This window comes from Muscardinus avellanarius (genome assembly GCF_963383645.1).
Source record: "Muscardinus avellanarius genome assembly, chromosome: 13".
Lineage (NCBI taxonomy): Eukaryota > Metazoa > Chordata > Mammalia > Rodentia > Gliridae > Muscardinus > Muscardinus avellanarius.
Genome location: NC_137799.1, coordinates 13,077,130 through 13,102,571, shown reverse-complemented (window position 1 = coordinate 13,102,571; position 25,442 = coordinate 13,077,130). Strand labels below are relative to the sequence as shown.

The 25,442-nt window shown below is 41.6% G+C and overlaps 2 protein-coding genes across 2 annotated transcripts; both read right to left on the bottom strand.

The window, feature by feature from the left end:
- Positions 1–267: 267 nt before the first annotated feature.
- Positions 268–1,545, bottom strand: ZBTB6 (zinc finger and BTB domain containing 6; the record flags this gene model as incomplete). The annotated part of the gene is made up of 1 exon (XM_080709065.1): positions 268–1,545. The coding sequence occupies exon 1, from the start codon at positions 1,540–1,542 to the stop codon at positions 268–270; it is 1,275 nt and encodes a 424-aa protein (XP_080565191.1). The 5' UTR covers positions 1,543–1,545.
- Positions 1,546–8,449: 6,904 nt separating this feature from the next.
- Positions 8,450–21,150, bottom strand: ZBTB26 (zinc finger and BTB domain containing 26; the record flags this gene model as incomplete). Its single annotated transcript, XM_080708709.1, has 2 exons — positions 21,094–21,150; positions 8,450–9,785 (listed from the first exon to the last, which is right to left on the bottom strand). Exon 2 carries the CDS (start codon positions 9,773–9,775, stop codon positions 8,450–8,452), a length of 1,326 nt encoding a protein of 441 aa, XP_080564835.1. The 5' UTR covers positions 9,776–9,785; positions 21,094–21,150.
- Positions 21,151–25,442: the final 4,292 nt, after the last annotated feature.

Sequence of the window (25,442 nt, the reverse complement as noted above, 5' to 3'; positions counted from 1 at the left end):
AAATAAATAAACAAACAAAAAAGAAAACACTATTTCTGTAAGTATACCACCAGGACTTGTGTATAACATGTGAGATAAGACAGAGTCCCATCATGCCTCCCACAACTCTGTTGCTTTTCAGAAAGAAAAACCTATGCAGACAGACCAACAATAAAACATCAAGATGGACAGGGGGTACCGGTTAAAATATTACAAGTACTGCATTTCTACAGAAATATTTGCCTAAGAGAATGATACAAAGTTTACGTGACAAGCCTATGATTCCAATTATAGTAGATTTTGGCTTTTGAGATCAGACCCAGGTAGTTTCTCCCCAGTGCCTCTGCCATGAACAGAGGTCAAGTGCTTTTTGAGAGCAGATTTGTGCTTGAAATCCATATCACAACAGTGGCATTTGTATGGCCGATCCCCACTGTGTATGTTCAAGTGGTCCTGAAGTGTGCTTTTCGCAGTAAAAGTCTTCAAGCACACAGTACACTGAAAGGGCCGAATGCCCATGTGCCCACGAATGTGCCGGTTGAGATTTTTTTTCTGTGTAAATGTTTTGCCACACTGTAAACACAAGAACAGCTTATGCATCTTGAGATGGCGCAGATAGTTTTCAACGTGAAGGAAGCCTCGAGGACACCTGGGGCACTGGTGCCTCAGTGAGTAACTCTCCTCCAGATTCTGAACCTCATTCACGGTTTCATGACTTCCATCAGTATTCTCGCAAAATAGGCCCTGACTTTGATTCCCAGGAACTTCTGCCACTCTGCTTTCAACTGTAGAGTTGATCAACGAGTGCTGTGTTTCAGAGAAATACATGCTTGCTTTTGATGAGGTACAAGGCTGTGAAAACTGCCCATCTTCTGCACCAGCTGTACTGATAGATTCCACATGGAGGATACAGATTTCATTTTCTTTAAAACCTATATCTACTGGGGACAACTCTGGTGACTTGGTTTCCTTTCTTTCTGATGTCAAGCTCTCTCCTGTAGACTGTAATGCATTGTTCCCCTCCTCTTTCACGTGGAAATCTATGTTTCCGGGACTATCTTCTGAAATCTCAATGATCTCACAGTCTTTATCAGAGTTGTCTTCTTCATTCTTAACATCTGGATCAGAAGATTGACATAGGTCAGTGTGCTGGTTGTTGTTTTTCATAGCAAGATCAATTTCCAGATACTTCGACAAAGCTTCTGTGCACTTTTCCACAATGTGAACCATCTGAAGGTAACTCGCAGCAGTCAAATATTTCAAAAGTTCTTTCCTTTTAACTTCAAGTGCTCCAGTATAGCAAGAGAGCAACAATTTTCTGCCAATTTCTGCACTCTGCAGAATAGTGATTCTGACATGTTTGGACTGAGTGAGTAAAAATTGATCTCTCATGAAAGTGGAGCAAGCAGCCAGTATCACCTTGTGTCCCTGAAACTCAGTGTCATTAATATAAATCGACACATCACAAAATAAATTCTGCTGTCTCAAGAGATTCATCTTCTGTAAGACCACATCTCCTTGCTGTTCAAACTGGAAGTGCAGGACATCAGACTCAGCAGCCATGGTCACGATCTAGGCAGAATAAAACACAAACACTGACTTAAGAGTAGGGAATGTTTTGCCCAGCTGTGCTAGAACCTTCCCCACACACACACCTAAAATCCCAAACCTCAGTCAGGACAAAGAAGACTCAAATTCTACTCTCTGCGTGGAGTGAACCCCATACCACCATTTCAAACCTCTTCCCCAAATTAGCTGGGATTAGTGGCACATGTCTGTAATCCCAGTACTTGGAAAGCTGAGGCAAAAGGATTCCAGGTTTGAAGCCAACCTCAGCAACTTAGTAAAGCGCTCAGCAACTCAGTGAGACCCTATTTACAAATAAAATAGGGGCGGGGGCATGGCCTGTAGGTAGAAGAGCCCTGGATTCCATCCCCAGCACACACACACACACACACACACACACACACACACACACACACACACAGAAAAACCCAAATTGTTAAATTTTTTTTTTTGTGTGTGTGAGAGATTATGAGGATGGAAAACAAGGGCATTCTACCTCTAAGCTACAGCCATAGCCCCTTTTAGTTGTTGTTTTGAAAGAGGTTTTCATTAGGCAGCTGAGAGTCTCACTATGTGGCTGAAGCTGTCTTCAAACCTGTGATCCCACTGTCTCAGCCAAGAGTCTGCCAGCATGCCTGACCCAAAGCCACTAAATTATAATGTATTTCTATATTATCTCATGGCACATTCTTCATAATTTTGTTATAGAATCTATTGAGCTGAATTGTAGATAACAGTTGGTCTTCTTGGCTAAATTATACACAAATAAAAAAAAATTTTTTTTTGGTACTGGGAATTGAACCAGGGGCATTCTATCTCTAAACTATACTCCCAGTCCCATTTTTAAATTTTGAAACAGGGTCTCTCTAGTTTGATGAGTCTCACTACTTTCTGAAACTGTTCTAGAACATGCCATCCTTCCTATCTCAGCCTCTCAAGTACTGATATTACAAGCCTACGAAACTACACCCAGCTAAGAACACTTAATTTTCAACACCCAGTAAGAAGCACAGTGATCACTGTTATGGTGCTGGAACTGCTTTGGGGGCCCTGTTGGGCTTCCAAAGCTGTTAAGGTGAGATGTAGCCCTGGGTCCTTGTTCTAAGCTAGGTATAGAAAACACTAGCTCAAACTCTGTAAGTGTAAACAATTTTATTATTACAAAGATGGAAAGATAGGACAGAGTAAAGCACTACACCATAAAGGATGACATAGTAGGGTGACTTGAAAAGAAGTCACTGGAAGTTTCTGTATCCACAGCATTTCATAGATACATAGTCCTTCATCTTGTCCTGCCAAGGAATCTTCTGACCTAGGTGTAAGTCTGCCCATTAACTCCATGCAGGCGCCTTCTTTGTTATGATTATAGGGATTTTTAGCTTGCCAAAAAACCTTCCTGCTTTACTTCAGGTGTAAGCCTGGATTTCTTTGTTAGGACCAGAATGATTAACAAAGTCAAGGGTCACATGGTACCTGCACTCTCTTCCTGCACTTCTTGGGGAATTCTTAGCTTTTTACTAGATGCCATTTATTGTGTACACCTGTTTTTAGAATGTGAAGGCCCTAGGTCCCAAATCTTCTATCCATTTGCTTTTAGTGAGGGTACCTTGCATTATAACAGCTACCCGAGTGCCTGGCAGTAACCAGGCCCTGCTTTTTACTTTTGAAACCAATTCCTGATACTACCAAATTCATTTTCCAATACATTAATACCAAAGCCATTTTCCAGTACTAACACATTAATACCAAACCATTTTCAAATATATTTTTAGGCCATTTCCCAATACTGGTACAATCACCAGAAGTACACTTAACACGGTACTCTAAATTGTACTCCCGACTCCCCACCGTCGCAGGTCCTCAATTCTGTTCACCTAAAATTTTTGCAATGTCCTCCAACAACCCTCCTTGGCATAACACTCTCCTGTATTCCGCACTGCCCTCCGGATTTCCACCACAATCATCATCATTAATATTTATAATATCTTTTCCTGCTTTAGGTCCTCCATCACTCTCTTCCACCTCCAGGATGGCTCTTCTGTCTTTAAAAGAATTCAAAATCCGTCACTCTTTGGCCAAAACCACCGCCTTAGCTTTAACCTCCTCCATTCGACTTTTCATCCTCGGAGCTCCTTACACATTAAACTTCTCGCCATTGCCCAGACAAAAAACCAGTAATACACTTTTGCACATCGATAGCATTGGCGTTTCCAGTTCTTTTTTCCAGCGAGTGATTTGGCTCCTTTAAATCGAGACCAAATAAGACAAATGTGACTCCTCCTCCCACAGAGTCAATTCTCTGAGCTCGGTGGGTGCCTCCTCTGCGCACGGGTCCTGGGCAGCAGGACGCTCGCAGCCCGGCTGACCAAGCCTGGGTCCCGGGTCGCCCGGCAGCTCCGGCGCGCCAGGCAGGGGCCCCCGGCGGGCGCCCTCCCACTGCCCACTGCCCGCCGCCCTTCGCCCGGCCGGCCTCCGCGCGAGCTCCGCGGCGCGCTCACCCACCTGGAAGGCCGAGCGGGTCTCCGCGGGCCGGAAGGTGGACTCCGCCCGGGAGGAAGCACATCCGGGCCAGCCGCGGTCTCCGCGGCGGGAGGCTGGGCGCCCCGGAAGGACTTCCCGGCCTCCGCCCGCACCACCGCGCTCCTGTATGGCGGGCGCCCTCGCGAGTCCTCCCGACACCCGAATTTGGAGACGGGGTGTGAAGTGGGGTACGGCCGGTGTATGAGGGTACCAAGCCGGGACCCCTGAGGGCCCTTTTTTGGGGGGGCAGCTACCCCTTGCAGAGCAGCAGAGGAAAGGAGAAACTACCGTGACCACCAGTATTCAGGATTTTCTGGCCATCACCCCATCGGGATGTGGTCCAAACCTCTGGATGTAGCCTTATCCGCGCCCTCCGCCCACCCCGTGTGCCTGGGCCGACGGCAGGGCTTCACTCCGGAGAGGTGAGACCACCACAGAACCAGATCCCCAGCCCAAAAAGGTTGGGGGCAGGGGTTGGCAGAATTTAACTCTGGGCTTCATGCACATAGGCACTCCTTCCCATGCTGTTCTTAAGTCACATAGCCATCAAGCCATCCTGAATTGCCCCTTAGTTGGTTCATTTGGGAACCTGTTACCTGCCTTCAATACTGGGTATGTCACATCTGCACTGGAGTTGTCTAACACGTAGTAGGCACCAAGTATTTGAGAATGAAAGGATGCATTTATTTATTATTTATTTGCAGTACTGGGATGGATCCCAGGGCATTCTGCCTCTGAGCTACATCCCCAGCTCTGTTTTGTATTTCTTTATCTTGAAACAGGGGCTCACTGAGTTGCAAAGGGCCTAAGTAGCTGAGGCCTTCCCAAATGCTGGGATTACAAGCATGGGCCACCATTCCCAACAGAACCGATTCTTTAAGAAGTAGCTTTAGCCAGGGATGTTGGCAGCATGCCTGTAATCCCAATACATGGGAGGCTGAGACAGAAGGATCAGAGGGTTCGAGGCCAGCCTCAGCGATCTAGTGAGACCCTGTTTCAAAAACAAACTATAGATAGATATAGACAGATGGATACATAGAGGTGTAGCTCAGAGATTAGATGTCTGAATGTCTCTTGGTTCAATCTCCAGTGCCCTCCCCCTAAAAAAAGTTGCTTTACCTCCTTCTTTAGCAGATTCTAACTGAAGGGAAGCTCAGCATACTTGATTAATATGTAAAGAATGAAGCTTTTTGGATTCCATTTCAAGCAATTGAAATAGGAAGTAGGCAGGAGGAGGGTAAGAAAATATACCACTGACACCAGAGTTTGAGTTATCACACTTTTATTAAGGAAACTTCCCCATAATAAGTGAAGAGGTAGTTCTTAGTATGTCTAACATACAACAGACTTAAAACAGCTATTCATGAGCTGAAATAAAATGTTCTGGGTGATTTGTTTAGGACAATATTTTAAAAGTGGTGACAGGGTCACCTTGCCCTGTAAGATTTTCTAATAAACAAATGAAAACAAATGAGAACCACATCTGATTTACCTCAGAGCCACTTCAGTTTGCAGTTTGTCTCTAAAATTAAATAATAAATAAATAACTGTGACACAGTACTTTAAAAAAAATCAAACTATAATAGAGAGACTCCCTCACCTTAATTATACTGTTGATAAAATACAAACACTGAATGATGAAGGTTTTAAAACTCTTCTTTCTATATGGAAACCTGACTAGTTTAGAAAGTCATCTTCCCCTGTAAAATGTACTTGGTATCAGTAATTTGACATCTTTGCAATATAACCTATGGCATATGTATAAGCAAAGAAGGAGAAAAGGCAAGTCCCACCAAAATTAGAAAATGTCTCACAGAAACAGAACATCTCCCCTACCAAGAAATGGAGGAGAATGCAAGTTACTTGAGTGGCTTGCGCTTGCAAAAAGTGAGAACAAAAGTTTTACTAAAAGAAAACAGTAAGAATCCTGCTTTTAAGTGATCAAAAAGAGCAAGGCAGTTTTATTATTCCTAGTACAAAATCAAATTGAGACCTTGTCTCCCTAAGATCACATGAAACTATAAGCTCCATGAGAGCAGGTCCATGTCAAATCTTACCTTCATATCCTCAGATTCTGGCTTGGGATGCCTGGCAACAGCAGGTGAGTAATAAACGTTTCCTGAGGTTAGGGGCGTAGCTCAGTGGTAAAGCATGTGTTTAGCATGCATGAGGCCCTGGGTTCAATTCCCAGCATAAAAACAAAAGTTTCTTGTGACTGAAATGAACTCAGAAATAGCCTCCAACCAAAGAGACCCATCTTATTTGAACCCATGCCTTTCAGTCTTTAAATTAGTAACAAAAGCAGAGCATGAATATGCATAAAGGAAGCACTCCAACTTGACATTTTTCTGTGAAATGATGTTCAGAGAAAATACCAAAAACACTATTTGTCTTACTGTTGCATAGAACTGGTACTCTTTGGCTGGATCATATAAAAATTAGAATGCTATAAAGCATCATTAAACCACATGAAAAATGCTGGACATAAGGTGCCTATTGGTCTTATCATTCAACTGTATTCTCATTTTAACTATTTAAACAGAAGAGAAATTATACCTCAAATTTGACTCATGTAAATATATCAAATTATAACAATTTAAGAATTCCACCTAACTTATGAATGAAACCTAGTTTTTGGATTACCTGTGCATACATTTTCCTAACTCCAAATTAAAAACAAAATCCTGATGGAGACAAAATAAACACTTTTCTGGACAAAATCAAATTTACATTTAGATCCTTCTCATCTTACATGCCATTTCCCTTCCTAACCAACACTCAGCAAGTCAGTCACTTGGTTTGGAAGAATGGAATATCTAATTAAATAATTAACAGGGGCTGGTGATGTAGCTCAGCAGTCAAAGTGCTTACCTACCATGCATGAGGCTCTGCATTTGATTCTCAGCACCACAAAAATTTTAAGAAATGATAACATAAGTGTACATAAGTCCCTCTGTGATATTTTGTTGGCAAAACTCAGGCTGTCTCAGAAAGCCAATAGGCCAACACAAAGGTGAAACACAAACTGGGAGCTCTTTGCTAATGCATTTTCTGTACCATGTACTAATATTTTAAAGCCAAAATATAGTGGGGAAAAGGAAAGAGACATTAGTTTATATTATTCACTTATCTACTTTGGCCAATCTTGGTCGGGCCACCTCTTGGGCTTTGGATGCCCCAACTTAAAATGAAAGAGGTGGGGTAAATGATTTCTTATGGTTCTCTAAGTAGTCTAATACTCCTATTACCTAAATCTAATTCATTGGTCTCAAACAAATAATACATAAAGTTTTATGTCTGAAATGTGCTTTAGGAGAAACAGTTGCTTTATTTTTTCATACTGGAAGATCAGCTTTGTATAATCAATCTATCAAAGTTAGCAAAGTAAGATCATCCAGTGTATTTAAGAGGATATCTGAATGCAAAAAATCTGATACTTCTCTGTCCACTTAATCTTTTTAAGGATAAAAATACATAAAACAAGGAAAATTAAAAATTGAGGTACTATACCAAACTCTGATGGCCAAACTCACCTTTCTGATGACACACTGATACAAATTTCAGACATTTCCCACAGTCCTTTTCTTTAGCACATTTTAAGTATGCACGAATCAATCTTGATTTCAAAAGCATCATTAAGTTATACATTAAGTATCTGGCTTCTTGCTGGCATATGCTACCTGGAAAAATCTCCCATGTAAGTGCTGTAATATTAATTGTACTTATACTCTTTGTTAATCATAGAGATCTATTTGTCTGCCAGTGTTGTTAAAAAGACTGTACTCCAGTCTATGCTAACAATTCAATGAGATGAAGTTGTGCTATGATAGTATTTAAGGGGTATAGAACAAACTAACATACTTCTTTATAGCCAGCTCCAAGACAAGTACAAATGGTAGGAAGCAGAAACATTCATTTATCACACACGGATGAATTATCAACAGGCAACCAAAAAGTTCTATCACATATTTAGGTCGTCAGCAGTATCACTTTATATCTCAGCCTAATTTTTTTGCCAGAGAAAATTACTCACTTCTCCTAGCATTGCATCTAGTAGCAGAGAATAGGTGATATTATTTGGTACCTTCAAAATGTGCCTTGTCAGCATAAGACATAAGTCAACACCAGGTAGACAAATGGAATTATTCCTTGGGAAAGGAAAGACATCACAGGATAAATAACTCAAAAAATAGAAACTGAGAAAGGGCAAAAGGAAGGCGAAACCACCCAAGTGGTAAGTTGCCTGGTCAGTTAGTGCTGTAACTCACCCCTTTTCACCTGCACAGAGGCTTTGAAGAGGTCAGACTACCAAAATCACTCCTAAAAAGATTCAGACTAATGCCACATTTTCAGTCACTGCTAGCTGTGAGCATTATGTCCCTACTCAATTCACACAAGTACTATCACTCCTCAAGTTCAGGACAGCTTGGGCCAGTTTACCTGCATCCAGGACCTGTGGTGCATCAGGCTGTGGCTGACACCCTTTAGAGTCTGTGACTGTTGTACATGCAAAAGAATCAAAATCCACTGTGAGGTCTTGCACATTTCTCTCATTGGCATTATCAAAGCTGTTTTTGCCATGCAGCTGTTTAAGGTGTTTCCTCAAAACTGGTTTATGTGCAAAAACCATGTCACAATAGTTACATTTATGGGGCTTATCTCCACTGTGAAGGTTAAGATGATCCTGTAAGGAACACTTCTGAGAAAAGGTTTTTCCACAGATTTTACACTGGAAAGGTTTAATTCCGGCATGTACACGCATGTGTCGATGAAGGTTGCCTTTCTGAGTAAAAGTCTTGCCGCAGAGTAGACACATAAAGAGTTTGTGCATTTTTAAATGGTTGGCGTAGTTCTCCAGGTGACGAAACACCCTGGTACACTTTGGGCATTGGTGATGCCACTGTAGGCCTTTGTCTACACCTCGAATATTAGGCCCAAAGACATCTTTTGAGGTCATGATGATGTTATCACTGCCTGTATAAGAGAGGGCATAATTGTGGAGATGGTTTTGTTCTATTTCACTTACTCTGTTTTCCACAGTTGAATTTATCAGTGAGTGCTGGGGCTCTGATGAGTGTAAAGCAGTGGGTTCAGAAGAAATAAACTGGTTCTGATCTTTTTTACTTCTAACCTCTGATACATCCCCAATAGACTCTACCTTAACAATCTGAATATCACTGTCCTCCATATCCATACTGTCTTCAGATGGATGAATACAAGGTGAGTCCTGCTTTGGGGAGCCTCTGGCATCGCCCTGCTGTTCTTTTGACTGGGGAGAAGCACTCTGCGGTTCACATCCCTCTTTACTATCCATTGGTTGTTTTGGCTTTATAAACTTCCACAGGGCCTGTGTGCACCGTTCTACAATGTGGCTCATCTGAAGAAAACTCGCAGCAGTCAAGTAATTTACCAGTTCCATCTCAGGGAATTCCAGCACACCACTATAACAGGATAAGAGCAATTGTTTGCCCACTTCAGAACTCTGTAATATCGAGATTTTCACCTCTCTGGAATCATTCAGTAAAAACTGGTCTCTTAAAAAGGGGGAACCTGCAGCAAACACAATTTTATGCCCCTGTACCTCAATATCATCTATGAGAACTGTAACATCACAAAATTTATTCTCTTCTCTTAATTTGTTCATTTTTTGTAACATTGAATCTCCATAATTTTCAAACTTGAAGTGAAGGAGATCTGATCTTTCAGACATTTTGGCAGACCTAAAGAACAGAAATGTAAAAAGGTTGAATTTAAGGAAGTTCAAACAATTAAGAAGCCTGGATTTACCTTCCAAAACCAATTTGTTGTCAAATCTGTTTTGCATGTATCTGTATGAAATTTTCCTTGAAAGAGGAGGCTGCTGTAACAGCTTTCAAAGGCTGTTAAAAATGACTCTCTTATCAACATCAAGTGTCAGTTACACCTAAATAGCCATATGTGTATAAACATAAATAGGCATTCACTCAACATTTTAAGATACTTAATGTAAGAACAGTGCTTGCCTTATTCCAAGAATATTTATTCACTTCTCAAATGAGAATTCTATCAGTTTTAAAAACAAACTAAAATGATCCAACACAAGTAAAATTGAAATAATTAATTTCCTTTGCTTGAAACTGAACCTGCTGCTGTTGCTGTTGTGTGTGTGGTACAAGGAATTGAACCCAGAGGTGTTTTATCACCAACTTATACCCACACTCTGATTCCATTCTTTTTTTTTTTCCTCTTTTTTCCCCCATGGTATTGGGGATGGAACCCAGGGGCATTCTACCTCCGAGCTACACCCCCAGCCCTATTTTTTTTATTCTTTATTTTGAAAGAGGGCATACTAAGAAGAAGCTGAGGCTGTCCGCAAATCTTAATCCTCCCATTTCAGCCTCCTGAATGCTGGGATTAATGAGTGCCACCACACCTGGCTTCCATTCATTTTTTGCTTTAATACAGTGTCACCAGGTTGCCAAGAATCTTGCCAAGTTGCTGAGGCTGTCCTCAAACCTGTGATCTTCATGTCTCAGCCTCTCAAGTTCTGGAATTACAGGCAAATTCACCATGCCTAGCTAACCTGCATCTTCTAAGACAAAATATTCATTTCCTTTGCATTTTATTTAGCACAGAGATTGAACCCAGGGGCATTCTATTCATTTTTTGCTTTAATACAGTGTCACCAGGTTGCCAAGAGTCTTGCCAAGTTGCTGAGGCTGTCCTCAAACCTGTGATCTTCATGTCTCAGTCTCTCAAGTTCTGGAATTACAGGCAAATTCACCATGCCTAGCTAACCTGCATCTTCTAAGACAAAATATTCATTTCCTTTGCATTTTATTTAGCACAGACATTGAACCCAGGGGCATTCTACCTTTAAGCTATACCTCCAGACCTTTTTATTTTGAAATAAGCTCTTGCTAACTTGCTAAGATGACCTCAAAACTGCTACCCTCAGTGTGTGTGTGTGTGTGTGTGTGTGTGTGTGTGTGTGTGTGTGATTTAAAGGGACAATGATGAGTGTCAGTGGCACTACTCTTTATCTGGTATATTGTGGACAAATCTAAATTCTGATTTATGGTACATTTCTTGATACAGAAAAATAAAAAAAATACTTGGTATAGAAAAGCCAGATGAACTACTTCATAGGAATCTGAAGAGGAGTAAAGTAGACCTAATCAATCTCTGCTAGATTCTCTTTTTTTGTGTGGAGAGCTGGGGATTGAACTCAGGGGCATTCTACCTCCAAGCTACCCCCAGCCCTGTATGATTTTTATTTTGAAACGGAGTCTCACTAAGTAGCTGAGACTGGCTTCAAACCTGCAATCCTCCTGTTTCAGCCTCCCAAGTACTGGGATTACTGGCATTTACCACCATACCTAGCTTATTCTTTTTTTTTTAAACCCTATTTATCCATCATTACTTATCACATAGAGTACTAGAACTAATTTATAAATGGTTCCCTTGGCTTCTACCTTCTATTCCCTTTAACTTATATAACACATGTCATCTTTCAAATATACAAATGATTATATCCCACCCTCATGTAAAATCCTTCCATGATGTCCCATTGTCTCCTGGATAAAGATTAAGCTGGAGTATACCCTTAAACTTTACATAGGACTGGGGCTGTGGCTTGGTGGTACAGCATTTGCCTCACATGTGTGAAGACCTAGGTTTGATCCTTATTACTGTTAAAAAACAAACCAAAACACTCACTTGTCCATATGGCAGTTCTTTTGGATAAAGCTCCATGTTCAGGTTCATGAGTCTAGATTTTCTCATAAGTTGGCTTCCTATGGGTTTCTCTAGAGGGGAAGGATGACTGAGCCACACCGAATGATAATCCCAGAATACTAATTACTGTAATGATAACATAGTGGCCATCTCTTTTTATATACTACCAATCTAGAAGATCAGAGCATATGTCAGTCTATCTTTGTTTTGTCTGTGGTGCTGGGGATTGAACCCAGGGGCATTTACTTCTGATACACTCATTTTTCATTTTCATTATATATTTATTCATTTATATTAGTGTGTGTGTGTGTGTGCGCGCGCGTGCGTGCGTGCGCGCGCGCACATGCATGCATGTGTGTGTGGTACTGGGGATTGAGCCCAGGGGCATCCTACTTCTGAGATATACTCATTTTTTCATTTTTATTATTTATTTATATTATTTTGTGTGTGTGTGTGGTACTGGGGATTGAGCCCGGGGCATTCTGCCTTTAAGCTATACCCCCAGCCCCATTATATTCTTAATTTGGAAACAGTCTTACTAAGTTGTGGAGGGCCCCACTAACTAACTAGCTGAGGCTGGCTATGAACCTGTGATCCTCCCTTCTCAGCCTCTGAAGTACTGAAATTACAAATGTCAGCCACCATATTCGGCTCAGTTTTTATTTTGAAACTGTCTCACTAGGTTGCTGAGAGTAAGTTGATGAGGCTGTCAGAGAACCTTCCATCCTCCTGACTCAGTCTCCTAAGTACTAAGATTACAAGGGTGTGCCACCATGCTCACTTCTATCCTTGAGAAACAGTTCTTTAATTTCAATGTATCAGGAAATTCACCTTTAATTTTGTGTATTTATCACTACTTTATTTGGGACTGAGAAAACTAGCTTGTGCTGGCCATATCTGGACTTTCCAGCCCAATGTTTGTAATCAAAGCCTTTGTAATTCTCATTTACAAAAGTTCATGGAATATCAGCTCCTGATAACAGTCCAGGCTTTACATTTTATTCCTCAGTGCCTGATACATAATGTCACTCTGCCTCTCTAGGCCTTAACACATTTATTTCCTTAGTTTTAACCCTACACTCTAGCCAATTCTGACTCCTTTATTTTCTCTAAGAGACTCTTCCCTGACCCACTTTTAAGTGTTGTGTCTAGGGCCCACAATGTGCTTCTATAACACTAAAACATTTCATTCAATACATCCTTCCCCTTCAAACTCCCAAGTTTTATGGGCTTAGAGGGAAGCCTTTCTGTCTAATTTAATAGGGGTAATACTAGGAGACACTATTTTATTTTATTTTATTTTATTTTTTTGCAGTTCTGAGGATGCAACCCAGGGGCATTTGACCTCTAAGCTACACCCCCTGCCCCATTTTTTATTCTTTTTGAGACAGGGTCTCACTGAGTTGCAGAGGGCCTCACTAAGTAGCTGAGGCTGTCCACGAACTGCGCTCCTCCAGTCTCAGGCTCCCTAATGTTGGGATTACAAGCGTGTGCCACCACGCCCGGCTCATCACATCTTCTAAAACAAAATATTCTTTCCCTTCACTTCAAAGCTTACTAATTGCAGCCACAATGCTTCTCCAATTACTGACCAAACCCTCCTCGCTTCAAACTGGTATGTATTCCCATCACCTAATACTGTACAGACACAGCAGGTGCTCAGTTTACATTAGTCAAACCAACAGGATTAATGTGATAGTAGTAAGAAAGCACATTAGAAAGATCAGTCTGATGTCCGCTGAGGCATAACAGTTCTGAGCCACAAGGGCTTAGAAAGGAATAAAATGGGAATAAGGAACAAGGGAAGCTAGTAGGAGATATCTCAAAGAATGTGGTAAGCAACTGGATATAGAGAATGAAAAATGAATGTATAAAGATTCTAGATCCCAGTACTTGGGAGGCTAAGATACGAGGATCAAAGGTTTGTGGATCCTCAACAACTCAGTAATGGTCCCTCAGCAACTCAGTGAGATTCTTTCCCAAATAAATTAAACAGGGCTGGGAGTGTAGCTCAGAGGTAGAATGTCCCTGAGTTTAACCCTCAGTACCACAAAGAAAAAAAAAGAAAAGATTCTAAACCAGGGAGTTCAGCAAATGTTGGAGAGAGGAGCTGGTGTACCACAGGTACATTAACAAAAAACAAGGTATATGTGTATGTTTTTACCCTCCATGAATGCATGACTTATAATCACAATAAAGATTAAAAACTGCAATATAAAAGAGGGGATATAGAAAAGCAAATGTACTAATAGAGAAAAACGGTATTAAATGTAAAGAAAAATCTAGATTACATAGGGGCTACATCAGTAATCTGAATCAGCAAAACTGTATTATCATTAGTTTTAGCAATTGCAGTTGCTTAAAATATTCATTCTAGAATTGGAATGGTGACTGTTTCAACTGAAAATCAGAAGTTGCAAAAACGCCATTCTTTTTTTAGAGTTCAGCTGGTCTTGAATGCATTACAGCCAACCATGACACCCTCAAGTCAGTATTTTTCTCCTTGCACCCCAAAATAAATACCATTTCCGCCTATAGTTTGACTGTACTCACAATGCTTTAGACAGCTATCCTGAGGGACAATTTTTTCTTGGTAAAGATGAGAAGCGATACTGTGTTTTCTTTTCCTTTCTAGCCATCAGTTCTCTAGAAACTTACCACCAGGAGCAATCAAATAGGTATCACAGGAACATACTTGCTTTGATCTGTCTGCTGAAGTCCAAGAATCCAAAGAAAAATTATTCTGTTTATTTTAGGAAGTTTTTCCAAATATGTCATTCTGTTCGCTTGTTTCTTTTTGATAAACTGTTATTCCCAGGGAACATAGTTTATCCCTTACGTGTTTTTAGTCATAGTTTCTCTTTCCAATAGATTGTTAGGACCATTTATTATACTTTACACAGCTTATTAAACAAAGACCAGCAGAATAATGAATTCTTTTTTTCCCTTTTGTGTGGTACTGGGGATGAAACCCAGAGGCATTCTACCTTAGTATTAAACCTCCAGCCTCATTTTATTTATTTGGAAACAAAGTTTCACTAGGTTGATGAGTCTCACTACTTGCTGAGGCTGTCCTTGAACCTGTAATCCTCCTGTCTCAGCCTCACAAATACGGGGGTTACAGGTATGCACCACCACCACCCAGCTGGAACATGAATTCTTAATGTTTTCTAGGATGTTATTATAGAGTTACAAAAGGGAGATCTTCAATATAATGAATAGCACAGATACTCTAGGGAAACCATTTTTTCTAGGGTTGTATTCCACAATAGTTTAGATCAAATGAAACCAAATCTTAAAGTGTGTGTGTGTGTGTGTGTGTGTGTGTGTGTGTGTGTGTGTTTTACTGGGGATTGAACCCAGAGGCATTCTCTGAGCTACACCTCCAGCCCTATTTTTCATTTTTATTTAAAAAAAAAAGTCTCTCTAGGTTGATGAGAGCCTCACTATTTGTTCAAGTTGTCCTCAAATCTGCAATCCTCCTTTCCAGCCTCTCAAGTACTGGGATTACAAGTGTGCACCACCATACCCACCTGAGACCTTTATTTATTTATTTTAAGTAAAAAAGGGCCAGGCATGGTGGCATGTGCCTATAATACCAGTACTTGGAAGTCTGAGGCGGGAGGGTCCCAAGTAGGAGACCAGCCTCAGTAATTTATTAAGACCCTTAGCACCTTATCAAAACCCTGTTTCAAAATAAGAAACAAGGAGGGTATGGTGACACACACCTGTAATTCCAGTACTTGGGAGGCTGATACAGGAGGACTGCAGGTTCAAAGCCTGCCTTTGCAACTTAGCAAGGCTTTCAGCAACCTAGCAAGACTCTGTTTTAAAATAACAATATAGGGCTGTGTAACCCAGAGGTATAACACCCTTGAGTTCCATCCCCAGTACCACACACACAAATACACAAAATAAAAAATATGAAGAACTGGGAGCATAGCTCATAGGTAGAGTCCCTCAGTTTAATCCTCAATATCTCATACACACAACGTAATATAGGGCTGGAGTGTAGCTCAGTAGTAGCATGTATACTTAGCATATGCAGGGCACACACACACACACACACACACACACACATAGGGTAATATAAAAATATGCCTCCTTATGGCTTTATTGTTATTATCATTATTATTACTTTGCAGTACTGGGTTGCAAACCAGGGGCATTCTACTTCCAAGCTATACCCCCAACCCTAATTTTTATTCTTTATTTTGAAACAAGGTCTCACTGAGTTGCAAAGAGCCTCACTCAGTAGCTGAGGCTGGCTGCGAACTGCGATCCTCCTGTCTCAGCCTCCCGAATGCTGGGATTACAAGCATGCGCCACCACGTCGGCTTTATTTTTAAATTTTGAAACAGGGTCTCACTAAGCTGCAGAGGGCCTCACTAAAGTAGCAAAGGCTGATCTAGAACCTGTGATCCTCCTATCTCAGCCTCCAAAGTACTGGGTTACAAGCACCATGCCCTTAATTTTTTAAAATAAAAGAAAGAATAATTTTTGAGTCCTTGTTACATTCTAAGTATAGCTCTAAATGCTTTGCCTAAATTCACCCTTTAATCCTGAAAATGTCTACAGGTAAGGTTTTTTTTTTTTTTTCTTCAATACTGTACATGGAACCCAGGGACATTCTACCTCCGAGCTACACCCCCAGTCCTAACTTTTATTCTGTATTTTGAAATAGGGTCTCATTGAGTTCCAAAGGAACTCACTAAATCACTGAGGCTGGCCACAAACCATGATCCCCCTGTCTCAGCCTCCCAAATGCTGGGATTATAATTGTTTGCCACCATACCTGGCTATGCAAGGCATTATTATTATACCCAATATCTTGCTAAAAGTAATAGAAGTGGGAAGTGTTAAGTACTAGAGCCCAAGCTGCATATTTATGAAACAAACCAGAGTAGATGTCAAAATCCATTTATGAAACAACTATGGTAGTGCACTTTTATCTTAAGGATAATATATTATCGTATGTATATGTATATATATGTACACACATACCTATATTTCAGTTTATTTATTTATTTTTGCGGTACTGGTGATGGAACCCAGGGGCATTCTACCTCCGAGCTATGCCCCCAGCCCTATTTTTTATTCTTTATTTTGATAGAAGGTCTCACTGAGTTGCAAAGGGCCTCATTAAGTAGTAACTGAGGCTGTCCACAAACTGTGATCCTCCTGTCTCAGCCTCCCAAATGCTGGGGTTCATTTATTTACATTTTATACTGGGGATTGAACTTAGGGACATTCTACCTCTGAGGTAGACCTCTGCCATTTTTATTTTGAAAAAGGGTCTAAGTTGCTGAGGCTGTCCTGGAATTTGCAATCCTGCTATGTCAGCTTCTACTCCTGGCTATAAAGATAACAGTTTAACTAGAAAACTGTTTATATTTCTTTCCTCATGATGGGTATCACAAATGCAAACAAATTCTACTGAGCTATACCCTTATAACTGTATATTCTTGTAGTTTTAGTTATATTTCAATAAAAGTATATTTTTAAAAACAAAAACTACAATTTAACACCAACTTGGCATCAAGCATAGAGGACTTCAACAGCAAACCATTACGTATTAGTCATGTTCCTGATAGCATATTATGCCTTTTTCCTTGTTATACCTTCTTTTCTCCTCTAACTTCGCTGTTTTCCATCTTTTGTATATTTACTTTTGTAAACCGAAACTGAATGCCAGTTAGAGAATAAATGTGAGTATATTTGATTTCAGAATCTCCAACTGTAAGTAACTTCATAGTATAGAAAAATTACTCATAATACTCATAAAAACACTCATAAAATTCTAGATTATAGCAGAGTTCCTTGTAACTGAAAAAAGTTAAAGAATTTCTTGAGTAAAATAACAAGTTAGTTGCCACATTTTTTCCTCAGAATGATTCTTTTATCTTCTCTCTCAATTTTAGCTGTAATTACCATTGTTCAACCACTATCCTGTACTGCTTGGGTTACTGAGAGTAAATCTAAATACTGCCAATGACCATTTCTCAAATATCAACATAATACAAGCTGGGTGTGGCGATACAAGCTTGTAATCTCCGCGCTTGGGAGGTTGAGACAGGAGGATTGCACAGGTTTGAAGCCAGCCTCAGCTACTGAGTGAGGCTCTCAGCAACTTAGTGAGACCCTATTTCCAAATAAAGTATAGGTCTGGGAGTATAGCCTGTAGGTAGAAAGCCCCTGGGTTCCACCCCCAGTACCACACACATAGAAAAAAAAATCAACATGAGATGAATATTATCACTGAAGACCAGTTTGTTTATGCTTACTACATAGTTCTTCCACAATTATCTTAGAACAACAGATTTTAAAAGTTTTCATTTATTTATTTATTTATTTAGGTGGTACTGGGGTTCCCGGAAGCCCTTCTACCTCTGAGCTACACTCCCAGACTTATTTTATTTTTGGAAACAGAGTCTCTTAAGCCAGCACAGCAGGCTTCGAACCTGCGTGATCCTCCTGTCTCCGCCTCCCAAGCGCAGGGATTACACGTGTGCACTACTTCGCCCAGCTGTAACTGGGTATCTTTGATTGTCATTAAATAAGCTAGAGAATACTGGAGGGGATGGTCATGAGTTTTGACTCAATGTTGAATGAGAAGAAACTGTATGACGTCAAGATGAAGATTTTATTAGCTGGCTAGATTTAGGTCTGAAGGTACAGAAGAATCTGATTATAACTGGTGAATGATAAAGCACAAGACTGCAAGAGATAGACCCAAGTTGACATAGAATGGAAGAGGACTTAAGACAGGAAGAAATAAAAACAAATATATAACACAAACATAAGTTCATTATTTATCTTCTCAACCTGGGTCTCTTTTTTCCAAGACTCTCCTTTTTCTTTTTTTTAATCACTAAGCCCATCTTTGCTTAGAATTTTCCTATTTCTTTGACACCTATATTTTTACTGCATAGCACAATAAAAACATAAAACATTGAGCCATATTTTCCATGAATTAAACACTCCTAAACCAGTTACTAGCTATGTGACCTGCATAAGGTTACTTCACCAGTCTGCTTTAGTTTTCCTACCTGCTAATGATAAATTACTTCAAAAGGCGGTTATGAAAAAGTTAAATTTATTTGTTTATTCATTTTGTGGTACTGGGGGTTGAACCCGGGGGCATTCTACCATCGAGCTATATTCCCAGCCCTTTAAAAAAATGTTTTTCATTTTGAACAGGGTCTCCCTAAGTTACTGCACAGTGGCCTATAATCTTCAATCCTCCTGTCTCAGGTTCCTAAGTACACCCTGGATTACAGGTGTGTGCCACTGCTGTTATACCCAAAGCCCAGGATCTCAGGGGGAGAGAGATCACCAACACACAATAATGCAAAGGCAGGAAGGTAGGGGGAGGTTATTGGGGAACTAGCTCCAGCTAGGGTCCAGATCCTCCAATGCAGTGGAGTTTTGACAAGGACCTCAAGTCTTTGTTCCAAGGCAGTTTTGTACATTTCAGTCATTCGGGTGGACTGTGATTTACATTTCAGTCATTCAGGCTGTGATTTACAAAGGAGTTATCTTTAAACCAAAAGGAATCTTTGCTGCTGTTATCACAAGCAACTGGAAAGGATACTTGGTGCCTCCCATTTGGTTCATGCCTCTTGAGGTTGGTTGGGAGTTTTTCATCCTGACCCAGGTGCCAAAACTGGCACTTAACTGTTAGTTGTATTCCTGGGAAACTGAAACTCAGGCCTAGCGTGTTTGCTGTATGGATGAAGCCTGTCATGGCCCCGCTTTGGTCCTACACTGCGACCAACTAAATTAATTGTTTAAAAGAGCTTAGAATAGTGCCTCATATGTACTCTATAAGCATGAATAAGCCTGACCATTTAATTTGTAAAATCCTGCATGTACCCTTTGCTCGCTCCCATTTAACATCAAACCAGATGAGGCCTAAAATACTCCAGATATCATTACCTCACCACTGCAAAAACTGCTTCCTAAAATGCCACCAATGACCTCTTAAAAAAGAAATACAGCTGGGTATGGTAGTGCTTGTAATCTCAGTACTTGGGATGCTGAGACAGGACGATCACAGGTTTGTGGCCAGCCTCAGCTACTTGTGAGGCCTTCTGCAACTTAGTGAGACCCTGTTTTAAATAAAAAATGAGGCTGGGGTATAGCTCAGAGGTAGAATGCCCCTGAGTTCAATCCCCAGTACAAGAAAGAAAGAAGAGAAAGAAGTGGTCTTTTTTTTTTTTCTTCCATATTATTATTTAGGTACTTTGCATGAACTGATCCACTGGACACTTGAAAATACTCTTGCCTTGAAATATGATTCTTTCTGGTTGCTTGAAACATGAAGCTAACCCATACTTTTATCTCCTTCCTCTACTTCTGCTCCTATACTAACCAGTGGTAGCTCCAATGAAATGCAACAATACTCACCCCCCCCTTAGTTGTTTTTCAATACTCCCTTCTTGATGCCAGCTATTTCTGTAGCTTATACTTCTCTACTGAGAACTTAAACCTCTACCCACCATGTTTAGGCTGATCTCCAGATTTGCATTTCCAAATCGTTCTCCTGGACAGTTCTATGTGCCTATCCCATTAGACTTCAACTAGACACGTACAGAAAATGAATCTGTAATATACTCTAACGTTAAAGTTTTATTTTTGATTAGGCATTATTCTTCTTCAAAGGACTAAAACCTAAGAATAAGATTTAGTATCTCTTTATTCCTCAACATACAATTCATTATGGAGTCTTGACACCATTATCTCATTAATATAGTACCTGCCTCATTCCAGTAACACCACCATAATTATATTTCAGAATTTTATCACCGCTCCCCAAGTTGATCCCTTTAGCCTTTCAAAAAAATCTCCAATAAGAGTACCTATACTAATTGGGCATAGTGGCACAAACCTATACTCCCAGTACTTAGGAGGTTGAGACAGAAAGATCACAGGTTTGAGGACAGCCTCAACAACTTAGTAAGACTTTCAGCAACCTAGTGAGACTCTGTTTCAAAAAAAATAAAATAAAATAAGGCTGGGGGGTGTAGCTCGGGAGAAGAATGCCTTTGGGTCCAATCCCCAGTAACACCACCAAAATGAAAGAAAGAAAAGTTCCTTCCCTATAAACGTTCTGCATGCAAATCTGACCATATCAATTTCTTGCTCGAAACTTCAAAGAACGATCCATTCCCACTAGAATGAAACATTTCACTCTCTGGACCAACTAATGGTAAATTAGCATGTTCCCAGCCTCAAACCCCATTCTATGCAGAGGAGTTCCTCCACCCCCACATCTTTTTCACATTATATCCCGTCATTGCTCAGTAGCACTGCAAGTGTTTCTTCTGCCTGAAAAGCTCTTCTACACTTTATCCTCGCCAAGAAGTATAATTCAGATGTCACTTTCTCTTCTAAAGGCTTCCCAGTAACTACTCCTTGAACAGTTTATACATATATGATTAAGAGATATACCGCAGGTGCACTCATTTGTTTACATACGTTTCCCAAGTTTAATTCTGAAAACTGGGAAGCTACCTAAGGAATCCCCAGTGCCTCGCATGGCGCCAGTCATATATACGGTGTCCTTCGGCTGCTGACTGAACTGGGGAGAGCTTCATCAAAGGGCAACTCAGAGATGCGCACGGGCTGGCACCGAGGGCCTGGCCTCGGGCTGGCTCCCGCGGTTCCTTTTCTCACGACCTCAACTCTGGCACTTTCTACAGTCCGCCGGAGTACCGCGTCCCGGCCCGAAGCCCGGCCCTCGGCCGGGTCCCAGGAGGCGGTCCCCGGGGCCTCCGGCGGCGCCCCGCAGCACAGGCCTGCAGGGAAAGGGGCGGGGCGCGGCGTGGGCCGGGCTAAGGGCTCCCTAAGGCCCGGGGCCTAGGCCCACCTCTGGGCCCCCATCCCAGGGCAGGTCCCGGCCGATCCAGGGCCCCGAGGGGGCTCCATTTCGAGAGACCCGCACCCCAGCCCGGCGCTCCAGCCGCCTTGAACTTACAGACCCGGGGCAAGGCCGCCGTCAGGATCCGGCGACGCCAGGCGCTCCGGCCCCTCGGGGCTCCGGGAAGGGGGAGGGGCGGGGAACCTGAGCCAAAGGGGGACCCAACGGAACCGGAAGGGCAGCCCCGGCCGGACAAAGACAGCTTCCAGGTCCCCTGGTCATCTCCGCCAATCGGAATGCTCGGAGGACGGCGGGGCCCCGAGAGGGGCTTCGCGCGCCGCGGGCGGGGCTCGGGCGCAGGCCGGGCCGCCCTCCGCGCCGCCGTCGCCTGCCGCTGCGGGCCGCGCCTCGCGGGACCCGCGCCCCCCGCGCCCTCCCCGCCGCCCCGGCACCGCCCGGCCGGCCGCGAGCCTCGGTAAGTCCCTCCGCCTGGGGCGTGGACTCGCGGCGCGGGCGTGGTCAGGCATCCCGCCCCCGGGTCGCCCTCTCCCCGCGCCGTCCCAGGGCCATCTCCGGCGTCTCCGCCGCCGCCACTGCCGACCCTGAGTCCAGAGCCGACGGCCCAGAAGAGACCCTAAGTTGTTGTCTCCGTGCCAGTGAGTTCAATCTGCTCGAGTGCATCGTCGGACTTGCGTGCTCGCCACCTGTAGTTCTTGCGTGGGTGAATGGTGTCGTCCCTGCGCGGCTCCCACCTGAACACTGGCGTAGCATTCTAGACGCCTGCTCCTTGCTCTGCCCGTCCAATGGTTTACAGATTTCTCCGCAGTTTTCCTTTGGGGGGTATTTTTATTATGATAAGACATGCAAAATGTTTATCATTTTAATTGGTGAGCGTTAAGTCCGGCGACTTTATGTCCACAGTTTGTACCATCTCCGTTAGTTCTACCCAACTTCATCCTTTTGAAAGCGGATAACCAATTTTCCCATACCATTTTTGAAAAGACCTTTTTTTTTATCCCATTATTTGGGTCTAGTACCGTTGTTGAAAATCAACTGACTCTGTTTTTATGTTTGTGAGAATATTTTTTCTGGGCTGTCCGTAGCACTGTAGTCTACATCTGTCCTTTTGCTACGGACATTACTTAAAATGTAATTTTATAGCAAGCAAGTTTTACATTTGGAAAGTGTGAGTACTTTGACTTTATTCTTTGTCAAGATTGTTTTAGCTATACGGAATTTTTTTGCACTTCTGTATGAATTTGAGGACCGACATTTCTTCGAAAAAGGCTTTCGGAATAGATATTGTGTGGAATCTCTACCATTGCTTTGTGTATTATTGACAACTTTGTGCATTACTGACAATTATGTCTGTCTATGGACGTGGGATGTCTTTCCATTTATTTAGGTCTTCATTAACTTCAGCTTTCTAGTTTTCGTAATTTATAATTCATTAAGATGATTGTAGCAGATGATGTTGATGTTAATTGATGAGAAGTATTCTCTCACATGAATGACAACGGAGTCAACATGGCAGCTAAGGAGGCTGGGGAAGAGAGAGATGTCTCCACTCCTGCTGTCCTTCCACCAGCATCTTGCATTTATTGAGGGCTTTAACTAAAACATTGTAAGAAATTATTAATCACAGGAAATTACAAAGCAATCCTGGGGTGAGTCAGGGAATAACATCCAGGTAGTCACAGATAAGTCAGGGAAGGAAAGGGTAAACAAGGAATCTCAGTGTTTGCGTATCAGTCAGGGCCCCAAGTTATCAGTCCCATTTGGTCCCTGGGAACTTGTCTGCCAGCAAACACTTGGGTAGGCAGTTTGTGCCCCTCTCAAGACAAACCAAGGTGACCCCAAAGCAGATGACTAACAATGCTCCCAACAGATATTTTAATTGGGACTGCTTCCTTAATTTCTTTCTCATATTGTTCATTGCTAGTATATAAAAACCTCTCATGTATTGGTGGTGTACCCTGCAATTTGTTAAATTTGTTTCTTCCTTCTATTAGCTCTCCCACAGACTCTTTGGAATGTTTCTACCCATAAGATTGCGTAGTTTGTGAATAGAGATAGTGTTATCTCTTTACAATTGGGATGCTTTTTATTTCTTGTTTAATAGCTCTGGATATCAGCAGAGTGTTGGACAGCAGAAGTGAAAGTGGGCATCCTTGTCTTTGTGTGTGTGTGTGTGTGTGTGTGTGTGTGTGTATGTACATATGTTCTACTGAGGATTGAACCCATGGACATTGGTCCCAATCCTATTTTTGTTTTTTTTCCTTTATTTATTTATTTATTTATTTATTTATTTATTTATTTATTTATTTTTGCCTTACTGGGGATGAAACCCAGGGGCATTCTACCTCTGAGCTATGCCCCAGCCCTATTTTTTATTCTTTATTTTGAAGCAGTCTCATTGAGTTCTCGAACCTCGATCCTCCTGTCTCATCCTCCCAAATGCTGGGATTACAAGCTTGCACCACGGCTCTTTAGTTTCATTTTGAAACAAGGTCTTGCTAGGTTACTGAGAGTCTCACCACTTGCTGAGGCTGTCCTTGAACCTGCAATCCTGTCTCAACCTCCCAAGTACTGGGATTAAAAGCATGCACCACCATTCCCAGCTGTCTTACTCTTCTTAATGATAAGGGGAAAGTTTTTCATCTTAAACCATTGAATACAAGGTTTTCCATACCGTGGGGTTTTCATAAGTAGTTTTATCATGTCGAGGAATTTTCCCTCTATTTGAGTTTTGTGAATGTTAATCATGAAAAGTTGTTTGCTTCTTTCAAATGCCCTTTCTGCATCAGTTGGATGCTTTTATGTTCCCCCTTCTCCTGACTTCATTCTGTGAATGGGATGTATTGCATTGGTTGATTTTATGTTGAACCTTATTGGAATGAATCCGACTTGATCATGATGAATAATTCTTTTAATATGCTGTTAGATTTGAGTTTTTATATTTTGTTGATTTTTACATTCATTTTCATAAGGGTTATTGATCTATAATTTTCTCATGATGCACTTATCTAGTTTAATTATCCGACTAATGTTGGCATCATAGAATGTGTTAGGAAGCATTCCTTCCTCTTCATTTTTTTTTGCAAGAGTTTGAGAAGGATTGTTAAAAATTATACAAAAGTTCATAATGGACGTCAGGTGTGATGTACATGTACCCCTATAATTGCAGTACTTGAGGAGCTGAGACAGGAGGATTGCAGGTTTGAGGCTGCCCTCAGCAATTTACTGAGACCCTGAAGCAAAATAAAAAATAAATTTAAACAGAAGGACTGGGGCTAGGTGTGATGGTGCACGGTTGTAATCCCAGCTTTGGGAGGCTGAGACAGGAGGATTGTGGTTTGCACACAGCCTCAACTACTTATGAGACCCTTTGCAATTCAGTGAGACCTACTTCAAAGTAAAGAATAAAAAATAGGGCTGGGGTGTACCTCAGAGGTAGAGTGCCCCTGGGTTCCATCCCCCTTACCAAAAAAAAAAAAAAAATAGAAAGACTGGGGATTTATTTCAGAAGTAGAATGCCCCTGGGTTCATTCCCCCCACCAAAAAAAAAGTTTAATGAAAGCCACTTGGTGAAGACTTTTTGGAGGGGGGACTTCCTAGTTACTGTGTCAATCTCTTTACTTTTCGTAGGCCTTTTGAAATTTTCTATTTCTTCTTCAGTCATTTTGGGTATTTCAAGGAATTTGTCAGTTTTTTTTTTTTTTGTAGGCTCTCTGGTTTGTTAGCATATAAATTGTTAATATTAGTCTTATCGTTTTTATCTGTAATGTTAATAGCAATG